The sequence below is a fragment of the Phyllostomus hastatus genome, unplaced genomic scaffold, assembly GCF_019186645.2.
Source record: "Phyllostomus hastatus isolate PE091 unplaced genomic scaffold, TTU_PhHast_1.1 phas_contig_34, whole genome shotgun sequence".
Lineage (NCBI taxonomy): Eukaryota > Metazoa > Chordata > Mammalia > Chiroptera > Phyllostomidae > Phyllostomus > Phyllostomus hastatus.
In genome coordinates, this window is record NW_025333857.1 from 13737758 (window position 1) to 13750601 (window position 12844).

A 12844-nucleotide genomic window follows, 5' to 3' on the forward strand; every position below is an offset into this window, starting at 1 on the left:
ACCAGTTCTGAAATAACTACTCACCTAATTTATTCTTACAACTTATCAAAACCAACCTAGGCGAACCTGGCCTAAGTGCTTTCCCACTAAGTGAAGCGATGGAGCAAGCTTTGGAGCTGTGAAATGTCGTACATTTTCAAGACACCAGATTATGCTCTCAGAACAGTTCGGTTTCTGTCAAGAACCCAACAGCTGCGCCCACTCTGCCTCAGGAGGGGAATTTAAAGTGTGCATCATTTTAACAATAAACTTTGAACGATTAAACAAAGGTATGTCATGACTCTGAATGACCTCAACCTACTCCATAAATGCATTATACAAGCAAAATCTAACCTTAAATAACTAATGCATAATTTCAGTCTTTTGATTAAAAACCTCAATCAGTACCTGTTTTGGAGAAAATAAAAATAAAAGCTAGTGTAATGGTAAAGTAACCAATCTCAAAAGGGCACATTAGTCAAAGGTCAGAGCGCCCTCTACCGGCCATTGGTAGCTAATAAACTATGGCAGGGAATCACAAAGGAAGCAGCTTTACATTCAAATCCATAAATGAGATTATGAAAATAATCAAATAAAATGGACTATGGCTATTATAAGGGGAAAGACTCAATCCATGTTTTCAATGGGGTTGGAGATTGCTATGAGGAACAGAAACTCAGAACTACAGCAGAGTGGATAAATGATGCCATCTAGAACACACTAGAGTAGGGAAGGTTTTAAGAAGGGCTGTAATACAATGAAATTTGAATTTCAGAAAATTCAGACTAATAATAAGAATGGAACAGATCAACAGGAGAGGTCAGAAGGCCAATTAAAATACTTACAAAATTTTAAGTGTGGATAAAGGGAATCAGGTGGAAATTAGTGTCTGACTTCTGAACTGCTAGGAATGGAACAGAAGGCAGATATAAAAATATTTAAAGAGTAAAATAAATAGGACTGGGTCATTCCTGAGGGAGCTAGAAAGTAGATGAAAAGAGTGAATCCCAAGTTTGGAGTTTGGATAATAAGGTAGGTGAACAGGTCACTGTTGATATGAGGACTTTAGGGTAAGGAGCCAGTAAGATGGATGCTGATCATGAATTCTGGTTTGAGGAGCCAAGTGGAGCCCAGTGAGCAGTTGAATTTTACATCATGAGCTCAGAAAATTTGGACTTAAGATGAAGATGTTTGACACGGCCAAATGGGCATGGAAAGTGAAGCTACAGAAGTAGATTCAGTCATTTTGGGTGTGGCGGGGGCGGGGGGCAGGGGGGAGTGTGGAGCACACTTAGTGTGAAGGAAGCAGAGAAGAGCGTCAGGGAAGGGCCCTTTGATGACCAACACTCAGAGAGAGGCAGGAAGAGAAGCCGTGTTGACTCTAAGAAACAACAAAAAAAGAAACAGAGAATGGAGTGATCCATCCGCATGATAAAGACAGAGAAAGGCTCCAGGAGGAAATGTCCAACTTTGTAAGAAATGAATGAAATAAGGACAGAAAGGATACCCTCCGCGACCTTAAACAGAGAGGGTCTATGGAGTGCCATGCAAAGAAGCAAGAATTAGTGAAGCTGAAGAGAGGAAATGGGTATGACCCCAGAAGACTTTTCTTTCAAGAAGATGCCTATGGAAAGAAGGGGAGGGATGGAAGAATAGTAAGGAAGGCATGGGGCCCAGGAAGGGATAAATATTCAAGATGCAGAGGTTTGAATGTGTTTACATATTGAGAGGAAAAGCAGCAGAGGAGGTGGAGCAGAGGTGTAAGAAGGAGGAGGGAAGTCAGTCCCAAACCTGAGGTTCCTGAGGTTTGAGGAAGAGGGAGGTGTGAACCTTGCAAACAAACTTAGAACAGAGTTCCTTCTAAAACAAATGAACTCTTTGATGGAAAATTCAATCCCAGTCAGTACTAGGGCTCTCCCACATCCCAGGAATCATGCAAGAATCCCAGCACAATATCAAAACATCTGAAGGGCCACTGGTTGTTAACCACAGTAGTTAGCACAGAGGGGTCCACTTTTCGAGTGTGTGGGGCCCCATCTCCTTTGAGTGAGACTAAGCCCACAGGCCTGGGGGTCAGCATCCTTAGATTTATCACAAAAACAACCCACATCCTCCAGGTCACCACCATGGAGTCCCCATTACTGGTGAAAGTTCCCCTCTCCTCTCCACCTCCAGGCTCCTTCTGATGTTCAGGAGATCATTCTTTAATCTTCTTGCCTTTATAGGCCATCCCTTCATTACCTGCCCCTCCTCAATAAGCTAAGGTATTTACAAAGAACAGGACTTCTAGGAACCTGTTTTCACCCTTCCACAAAGCACCTCTGGGGCAAGGGGTGATGGGAGTGAGGGTGCATGAGGAACACAAGACAAGCACAAACTAGTGTTACAGTGAATTATGCTGTCACAGGGGTAGTATCCAAAATTCAGGTGCAGAAGTGAATCCTTCACAAGAGGAGAAAATCTCTTCTACTGGGTGTTACTAAGTTGTCAGTAGGGAGAGGGCAGAAATTTAAGAATTTTCCAACTTGAAGGAAAGTTGTCTGCTGAAATTGATAGAGATGGCATAATGGAGGGGCCGGTACTGTGGTGGAGGGCTCTGCCTTCAGGGCCCCCCACCCACTGCAGATGAGAATAAGTCTACCAAGACATGATCTCCTTGGGGAGGAAAGGTGGCCAGTCTCTCAAAGGAGAAGGGCCAAGAGCCTTTTCCTCAATGGGCTTTTATTGGGTTCATTTGCACAGGAATACAGATAAAGCTCATTAATCATTGTCAGGCAGTAAGGATCAAACAATAGAAAACATACAAAGAACTCTGAGGGCCTATTCTGAGTCAGGGTCTACTAGCTAAAGGGCTACAAAACTTTGGGAGACAAACTCATTTCCTGCTCGGACCTTTATCATTTAATTAAGAACATTCTTAGCAAAGCAGGTTTCACAGGATTTTATGTATTCTTTCTTAGGCCTGATCACCCAGGGAACCCCGCCACCCCCCCCCCACCCCGCCAACCCCCCCCCCACCCCCCCACCCCCCCACCCCCCCCCCACCCCCCCCCCACCCCCCGCCGCACAGGGCTGCACTGCCCTCTGTCATTGTTTCAGGATTAAGTCAGGCAGGGGAAGAAAGGCAGCCAAGAGATTAGGAGACTTCTCACAGACAGAATGAGGACTCAGGCTTTGTCAAAGCCAAGGGGCAAGGGTCCATCACCCCCTTTTGCTATAGCCCCCCAAGTCCTTCCCTGGGGGCCTCCCACATGATTGTGCCTGTCTTAGATAATTTCCTCCTTGGGGAATCTTACCCATCATTGGCTAACCGACCAAGTATTGGGGGCCAGTTATAGATGAAATAAAAGGAGCAGAAGCAGTGCTCCTGCCAGGGAGATAAGCTTTGTCTCCTTAGTGGCTTATGGTCCAACATTAGCCCACTCAGCCTTAGCCTTGTGGGGGTTACAGCTTCTGAAACCAGGCAGGGCAGTTCCCAACAAGGTACCCTAAGGGTTGCGTGCATGTTGTGAAATAGCTATTGTGAGAAAGGGGAGAAGGAATGTGGAAATATTGCTAGGCAATGGTGAGTCCTTGGCTGGAGTTAAAAAAACACACATCGTATGGCATGCATCTGCATCACTGTGTGATTTTCTCCAGTATGTTTGGCAACCCTAGGGTGGGAAAGAAGAAAGAGCACAGTTGGCTGCCTCATGGGATGGCATGGGGTGCGGTGGGGTGGGCTGTGATGGAATGAGATATTGCCAGATACATGGCAGAAAGGCAAACAGGCAAAGGAGACCAGGGGAATGGCTAGAAGCAGGGATGTCAAACTCATTTTCACTGGGAGCCACATCAGCCTTGCAGTTGCCTTCAAAGAGCCGAACATAATTTTAGGACTGTATAAATGTAACTACTCCGTAACAGTTAAGTGAGAGCTCGGTGCTGCCACCAGGTAAAAACAAGGTGTCAGGCCAGATAAAACAGGGTGGAGGGCTGGATTTGGCCCACAGCCCTTGTGTTTGCCACCTGTGGGCTAGAGACTGGTTAGAGCAGGGAAACATGTAGGCAGAGAGTAGGTACTGCAGTTTAAGATCTCTGAGGAAATGCAGTTAAGGGTGGTGGTAGTAGAATACAAGGGAAAATCAGTGGTGGTGAAAATACTAAGGGCCTGAAAGACCAGGCAGTTGGACTGGCCATTCATGCATTGAAGTTAAGCAGGATGACAGCAATGTGGTAGAAAGACATCTCTGAGCCACCTGTCAAAGTCATGAGGGAATGTGGTAGGTGGTGACTGACAGGGAGAAAAATAAAGATGGTACATCCAGACATCACGAGCCTCCCTCGCTGTGGGAGGGTTGGTCCCGGAGGCCAGCAGAATGCTGGTTTGGAAACAGCGGGGAACTTGGACAGCACTGACCCCACCGCTCTCAGCAAGCAGTTCTCAACATCGCCTCTCACCCACGTGGTGTTGCCCAAAGACTCTAGGACCACAACCCAGAGATTCTGAATAGGACTCTGGTCCAAACTAATCCATAATCTTAGATGACAAAACTGAGATCTGAGAAAAAGAAAGTGCCTTATGAAGGCCTCATCTCCCCAGACCGCCATCCGGTAGTCTTTCCACAGCCCTTCCCTGGTGCTCATTTTGGGCTCTCTTGTTTTATAGTTGCATTAACACTAAGCAAGAAAGAACACACCATTCCTCTGAAAAAGTTACTTGGTGTAAAATGCTGTTGCCAATAATAATAGCCTGTCAGAAGCCAGAGCCATGCAGGCTTTGGGTTAAGTGGGTTTTGAAGGGGCTTGTTGAGGGGAAATTGTCAGTGGAGCCTGAACCGGAGCTGGGTGCCCTACGTGGCCCCCCGGCCTCTCTACGGTGAACTCTTAGCCCCTGGGGACCTGAGGACTCTGTCCAAGCCGGAGGCAGAGGCATGAGAGGTGCTGAGTTTTGCTTTTTTAGCCCTGAGGCCCATTTTTGTTCTACATGGCCTTTTAAAGATGATGTTCCCTCTTCTCAAACACAGTTTAAGTACTGTTATGCTGGAGATAAATTCTCAGAGGCTGAAACTTTGCCCAGAACAAAAGAGCCTGTTGACAGAACTGCACTAAGGTACAAATTTTAGCTGTTTCTCACTGTTGTGTGATCGTAGGGAAATTATTAAGACTCTGTGCCTCATACTTCAAATGGGGATTTCTAATAGGTCTTACCTCAATGGGTCATTATAAGGAATTATGTGAAATAATCCAAGGAAAATGCTAAGCACAATTTCTGGCACATGAAATGTTCCCAATGTAAATTATTCTCCCTGGGCCTCAATTTCCTCATCTGTAAAGTGGAGATTGTTTGACTGAGCTTTTTATTGTATTTTTTCCATTACCATTTAGTCCCATTGTACCCATCTGCCCCTGCCCCCCACAATCACCACACTGTTGTCCAGGAGTCTTTTTTCCTTTTTGCTCAATCCCTCCACCCCTTAACTTTCCCCACCTTAGCTGTCAGCCTGCTCTCTATCTATGAGTCTATTTTGCTTATTAGTTCAGTTTGTTCATTAGATTCCACATATGAATAAAAGCATATGGCATTTGTCTTTCTCTGAAGAGCTTATTTCACTTAGCACAATGTTCTCCAGGTCCATCAATGCTATCTCAAAGGGTGAAATTTTCTTCATTTTTATGGCTATGTAGTATTCCATTGTGTAAATGCCCCATAGTTGTTTTATCTACTCATCTACTGATAGACAAGTGGGCTGCTTCCATATCTTGGTGATTGTAAATAATAGTACAATGAATATAGGGGTGCTTATGTTCTTTTGAATTAGTGTTCAGATATATTCCCAGAAGTAGAATCACTGGGTCATAAGGCAGTTCCATTTTCAATTTTTTGAGGTATTTTGAGGTATTGCTTTCCACAATGGCTGCACCAGTCTGCATTCCCATCAATAGTGCAAAAACATTCCCCTTTCTCCACATCTTCGTCAGCACTTGTTTTTTTTATTTATTCATGGTGGCCATTCTGACGGGTGTGAGATGATATCTCACTGCAGTTTTAATTTGAATTTCTCTGATGATTAGTGATGTTGAGCATTTTTTCATATGCCTATTGGTCATCTGTATGTCTTCTTTGGAAAAGTGTCTTTTCAGGTCCTTTACCCATTTTTAATTGAGTTGTTTATCTTTTTGGTGTTGAGTTTTCTAAGTTCTTTATAAATTTTGGATATTAACCCCATATCAGATGTGTTGGTAAATGTGTTCTCCCATTCTGTGGGTTGTCTTTTTATTTTGTTGATGTTTTCCTTTGCTGTGCAAAAAGTTTTTAATTTGATGTAGTCCCATTTGTTTATTTTTTCTTTTGTTTCCCTTGCCTGGGGAGATACATCTGACCAAATATTGCTACAAGCAATGTCCAAGATTTTGCTGCCTATGTTTTCTTCCAGGGTTTTTATGGTTTGGGAGTCTAAAATTTAAGTCTCTGATCCATTTTTAGCTTATTCTTGTGTGTGGTGTAAGAAGGTGGTCTAATTTCATTTTCCTGCATGATCTGTCCAATTTTTCCAACACCATTTATTGAATAAACTATCTCTATCCCATTGTATATACTTGCTTCCTTTGTCAAATATTAATTGACTATAAAGGGATGGGTTTATTTCTGGACTCTCTATTCTGTCCCATAGATCTACATGTCTGTTTTTATGGCAGTACCTTGCAGTTTTGATTACTATGGCCTCATAGTATAGTTTGATATTAAGTAGCATGATTCCTCCAACTTTGTTCTTCTTTCTTAGGACTGCTGTTACTAGGTGAAGCCTTGTTGTTCCATACAAATTTTTGAAATATTTGTTCTAGTTCTGTGAAATATGTCATTGGAATCTTGATAGGAATTGCATTGAACCTATAGATCACTTTGGGTACTATGGACATATTAATGATGTTAATTCTTCTTATGCATAAACATGGTTAGTGTTTCCATTTATTTGTATTTTCTTCGATTTCTTTCTTCAGTGTCTTATAATTTTCTGAGTACAGGTCTTTTACATCCTTGGCTATGTTTTGTTTTGTTTTGTTTCATTTTCTCAAGGGAGTATTTGTAAAACCATTTATATATGTTATCAGAAATCTTTCTCAAGATTTTCTCTAATAAAAAGAAATACAGAAAACGGAAAATATATTTAGAAAGATACCCTATTATAAATTCTAACAAGATTTTAAATACTTTTAACAGAACAGCAAGAAATCATTTCTCGTCCTACAAACTCATTTAAATCTCTGCTATGCTACTATCAAGCTCTAGGACACTGGCCAAGTTAAGTACCGAAGCCAGTTTCTGGATCTACACAATGATAACAGGATTTCAAGAAAATAAAGCATGTAGAGTCTAATAGCTAAACAATGCCACCTATTATTATGCCAACAGAGGTTTGACTTTTATTATATTTTTCAGTCCCAAAGTTCATATAAACAAAATTCAACTGTCCATGATTCCAAGTGTAAACTGGTTTAGCTGACTCTAGGAAAAATAATGAAAATGAAAACAGGGTAGACCACCATAGCACACCCATCTAATTCTGACAGTCTACTTGGAAAGTAGAATAAATCCACAGTACAACTCTACAGTCCTGAAATCTGCCAGTATCACAAATAAAAGTCAACAAAGTTTAACAACTGATTGTCAATTTATTAAAAAGAATGACTTAGGCATCTGCAATGGTGACTTCAACCTCAACTCCTGGCTCAATACTGATGGAAGTAATCTGCCTAACAATCTCAGAGGGGCTGTGCAAGTCAATGAGTCGCTTGTGGATCCTCATCTGAAATCGATCCCAAGTCTTAGAACCCTCCCCGCAGGGAGTTTTTCTTGTAGTGATTCTCAGTGTCTTGGTAGGCATTAGAACTGGTCCTTTCACTTTGAGATTCTTTTCCTTTGCGCCTCTGATCAAATCAGCACACACCTTCTCCAAAGACTTTACTTTCCGGCTGGTTAGAGTAATTCTAATTCGGTGAATCGCCACCTCTGGTTCCACGGGTGTCTTTCCGGTAACTTTAAATGCCATGGCTGCGACGCGGCTTCCTGACTGACTTGTTCCTCAACGAGAGCGAACAGCAGTGAGCCAGGAACAGGAGTGGGCTGAAAAGCTCCGAGGTGCAAATGCAACTGTGACTTCCTCAAAGAGGCCATCCTTGGCTATGTTTATTCCTAGGTATTTTATTCTTTTTGAAGAAGAATAAAATTGTGAATTTGCAGTTGTGAATGAGATTGTTTTCTTAATTTTCCTTTCTGTTAGTTTATCATTGGCATGTAAGAATGCAACTGATTTCTGGATATTAATTTTGTATTGTATTATTTTGCTTAATTCATTTATCAGTTCTAGCGGTTTCTTAATGGAATCTTTGGGGTTCTCTATGTAGAGTATCATGTCATCTGAAAATAATGACAGTCTTACTTCTTCCTTTCCAGTTTGGATGCCTTTTATTTCTTCTTCTTGTCTGATTGCTGTGGCTAGGACTTCCAGTACTATGTACTCTTGAATGAGAGAGGTGAAAGTGGACATCCCTGTCTTGTTCCCAGTCTTAATGGGAATGCTTATAGTTTTTGACTGTTGAGTATGATGCTAGCAGTGGGTTTGTCATATATGGCCTTTATTATGTTCAGTATGTTCCCTCTATTCCCACTTTGCTGAGAGTTTTAAACATAAATGGGTACTGTTTATCAAATGCCTTTTCTGCATCTATCGATATGATCATGTAGTTTTTATCCTTCATTTTGTTTATGTGGTGAATTACATTTATTAATTTGCAAATGTTATACCAACTTTGCATTCCCAGAATAAATCCCAATTGATCATGGTATATAATCTTTCTGATGCATTGCTGTATTTGGTTTGCTAATATTTTGTTGAGGAATTTAGCATCTATGTTCATTAGGGGTACTGGCCTATGAATTTCTTTTTCTCTATTGTCTTTATCTGGTTTTAGAATTAGGATAATGCAGCCCTAGTCAAATGAGTTTAGGAGCTTTCTCTTCTTTTGAATTGTATGAAATAGTTTGAGTAGGAGACTTATTAGTTCTTCTCAGAATTGTTGGTAAAATTCCCCTGTGAAGCCATCCAGTCCAGGGCTTTTGTTTATTGGTAGTTTTTTTTTTCTTATTACAATTTCACTAAGTGTAATCCACCTATTCAGATTATCTGATTCTTCCTAATTTTGTTTTGGAAGACTGTATGCTTCTAAATATTTATCCATTTTGTCCAGTTTGTCCAGTTTATTGGCATATAGTTGTTCATAATATTTTTTTATAATCCTTTGTATTTTTTTGGTGTCAGTTGTTATTTATCCTCTTTTATTTCTGATTTTATTTATTTGGATCCTCACTCTTTTTCTTCTTGATGAGTCTAGTTAAAAGTTTATCAATCTTGTTTATCTTTTTAAAAAAACCATACCTTGGATTCATTGCTCTTTTGTATCATTTTTTAGACTTTATTTCATTTATTTCTGCTCTGATATTTATTATTTCCATTCTTCTACTCACTTTGGGCTTTGTTTATTTTTCTTTTTCAAGTTTCTTCAGTTGTAGAGTTAGAGTGTTTATTTGAGCTTTTTCTTGTTCTTTGAAATAGGCTTGTAAGGCTATGAATTTCCCTCTTAGGATTGCTTTCCCAGTGTCCCACAGGTTTTGAATTATTGTGTTCTCATTTTCATTTGTTTTAAGGTGTCTTTTGATTTCTTCCTTGGTCTCAAGGTTGTCCCATTCATTGTTTGATAACTTGTTATTTAGCTTCTATATATTTGCATGTTTTTCAGTGGTCAGAGAGGATGCTTGATATGATTTCAATCTTCTTTAAATTTATTAAGACTTGTTTTGTGTCCTGACATGTGGTCTGTACTACAAAATATTCCATGTGCACTTGAAAAGTATGTATATCCTGCTGCTTTGGGGTGAAATGTTCTGAACATATCAATTAAATCCATTTGATCTAGTGTGTCATTTAAGGCCACTGTCTCCTTGTTGATTTTCTCCCTGGAAGATCTATCCATTGAAGTCAATGGTGTCTTAAAATCCCAACAATGACTATAATTGTTGATCTCTCCCCTTACATACAAATATGTAAAGATTTGCTTTACATATTTAGGTGTCCTGTGTTGGGTGTGTAAATGTTTACCAGGGCTATATCCTCTTGTTGGATTGTTCCCTTTATCATTATGTAGTGTCCTTTTTTGTTTCTTACTTTAGCCTTTGTTTTAAAGTCTATTTTGTTAGATACAAGCATTGCTACCCCAGCTTTTTTCCCCTTTCCATTTGCATGAAAGATCTTTTTCCATCCTTTTTCTTTTAATCTGTGTGTATCTTTCGATCTGAGGTCAGTCTGTTGGAGACAGCATAGGCATGGGCCTTGTTTTCTTAGCCATTCAGCTACCCTCTGTCTTTTGGTTGGAGCATTTAAGCCATTTATATTTAAGGTAATTATTGATAAATATATATTTAGTGCCATTTTATTGTTAAAACTATTTGCCTTTGTTGTTTTTCTTTCTTTTTGCTGCTTTTCTTTCTCTTTTTCTTTTTGCTGCACTGCCTGGGAGTTTTACTAATTTGATTTTCTGCTTCATCTAACCTACAGTTTATTCTTTCCAGTGTATTATTTATTTCAGATATTGTATTCTTTATTTCTGACTGGTCCTTTTTTACGGTTTCTATGTCTTTTTTTTCATGCTGTTGAGTATCCTTATAATTATTACTCTAAACTCTCTATTTGATAAATGGCTTGCCTCTATTTCATTAGTTCTTCTCTGGAGAATTCTTTTGTTCTTTTATTTGGAGCCCACTTCATTGTCTTCCATTTTTGGCTGCCTCTTTGTGTTTGTTTCTGTGTATTGGGTAGATCTGCGAAGACTCTGGTTCAGATCTTTGTCAGATGCTGTTTGTGACTGGCCCTGGGCAACCTGTTTGGAGCTATCAGTGATGTACAGCTTGTGGCTCTCTTTGCTGGGCCTCAGTGTGCAGAAAGAACCAGGCTGCACACCAAGGCCAGCTTTACCAGCACCAGGCCCAGAGGAGGGTCAGCTAAAGTTTCAGAGATCCCAGACACTCAACTGATTATAGTTGTTAATCAATTATATAGCCTCAAGCTGTAATCAGCAGCCTGGCTTAAGCTCCACAGGGTAGACAGAATAATTCCTGTGGGTGGGATATTGCTTCACCTCAAGCTGATGCCATTTGCAGAAGAGTGATTTGCCTGAGAAAGATGGCCTCTGAGTATTGGGAATGACTCAGCACAGGGATCCTGGCATCTGTTCCTTCAGTTCTCTCCCCTGAGCCACTAGCCCCAGACTCTCCTGATGCATTGCTAGTCCACTGTGCCCTCTCTCTGCCAGAGCCCAGGGTAAGTGGCTGCAAATGAAATTTCGTGTGTTGGCCCTTTAAGAGGCTGCCTGCATCTCCATCTGTCTCTCCCTAGCAGACAGAAAGAAAGTCCACTGCTTTTCACAGCTGAATGTTATCTAGGTTCCTTTCTCAGCTCTGGTATTGTAGGCTGGGGAGTCCAGCTTGGCATTTAGACCCCAACACTTCTCAGGGGGAATCCCCAGTTGCAGAAATTTCCCTCTAGAACTTCAGCTGCCACCTGCTGGAGCCCAGCCAGCCCTCTCACTCCTCCTCTGCATTCCTTGTTGTGGTGAAGTGGTTTCTTCTACCTGCCTGTGGTTGGAAGGCTTCTCTCCAGCTAGTGTTCAGTTGGTTATTCAGGGTGATTTCTGTACAATTTAGTTGTAATTACAGATTGGTCCTGGGAGGAGGTTAGTGTATAGCTTCCACTTGCTCCTCTGCCATCTTGGGTCTCTGATTGAAATTTTATGTTTCTAAAATTCATATGTTGAAATCTCAACTTTCAGTGTCATGTATGTGGAGGTGGGGTCTTTGGGAGTGATTAGGTCACAGGGGTGGAATGTTCCTAGGTGGATTAGTGCCTTTACAAAAGAGACTCCAGAGAGCTCTCTTGTCCTTTCTACCATGTGAAGACACGGTGAGAAGATGACTATTAACCAGGAAGCAGGCTTCATCAGACAGCAAATCTGCTGGCAACTTTGTCTTGGACTTCCCAACCTCTAGAACTGTAATAAATAAAAATTTGTTGTGTGAGCCACCCAGTCTATGTTAGCTTTGTTATAGCAGCCTGAATAGATTAAGACAGGGATCAATAACAGTTCTTAACTAATTGGATTTTTATGAGGAACTCTGAGAAACCACCCATGTAAGATGTTTAACGCTATTCTTAGCATATAATATGCACTTAATTAATGCTGTTTATAATTCATTTTTCTACCATTTAATTGTCTTTTTTTTTTTTTTACCCAAACACACTACCTCTCCTCCATTGACTGATGTGAGGTGAAGGTGAACGTTCGTTCTGTGTGTCAGAAGTAAAAGCTTGTAGCCAACCTCCTCAATAAAAGTACAATAGGGATCGTCTTTCCCATGGTAGTACTAGCAGAGAGACTTGAAAATATGGCATGGCACCACTTAAGAATTGCATTGCTTTACTGTTAGCTAGAACATATGGTGCCACATGGTCTTAGGGTCTGAGCATCAGTTGGATTTAGCCACTCTATTTTTTAGTCTGCCTTGGTAATAGCCCCAAACAGGCAAATGCAATATAACTTTTTCACCCAGAAGACAATCTGCTCTGTTAATCAGATGTTCCCTCTGAAGATTCCACTGTTCATCTTCAGGTTGGAAGAATGAAGTGAATCACATTTGGAAAGAAAAGTCAATGATCCTCTTCAGATGTGGGGACAAAGGCCACTCTGAGTATTCATGCACTTCAACAAATGCTGAGGACAAGGCCTAGAATTCCCTCAGCTAATGATTCCAGAATCCTTTAGCTGATTGGATCAG

The 12844-nt window shown here is 40.9% G+C and overlaps 1 protein-coding gene across 1 annotated transcript; it reads right to left on the reverse strand.

The window, feature by feature from the left end:
• Positions 1–7363: 7363 nt before the first annotated feature.
• On the reverse strand, positions 7364–8100 carry LOC123820061 (40S ribosomal protein S20-like). Its single transcript, XM_045840758.1, has one exon. It carries the CDS (start codon positions 8007–8009, stop codon positions 7650–7652), a length of 360 nt encoding a protein of 119 aa, XP_045696714.1. The 5' UTR covers positions 8010–8100; the 3' UTR covers positions 7364–7649.
• Between the last annotated feature and the right edge of the window lie 4744 nt (positions 8101–12844).

Excerpts from the sequence above, each read along its gene's own strand:
- LOC123820061 (XM_045840758.1), bottom strand. The coding sequence starts at position 8,009 with ATGGCATTTAAAGTTACCGGAAAGACACCCGTGGAACCAGAGGTGGCG.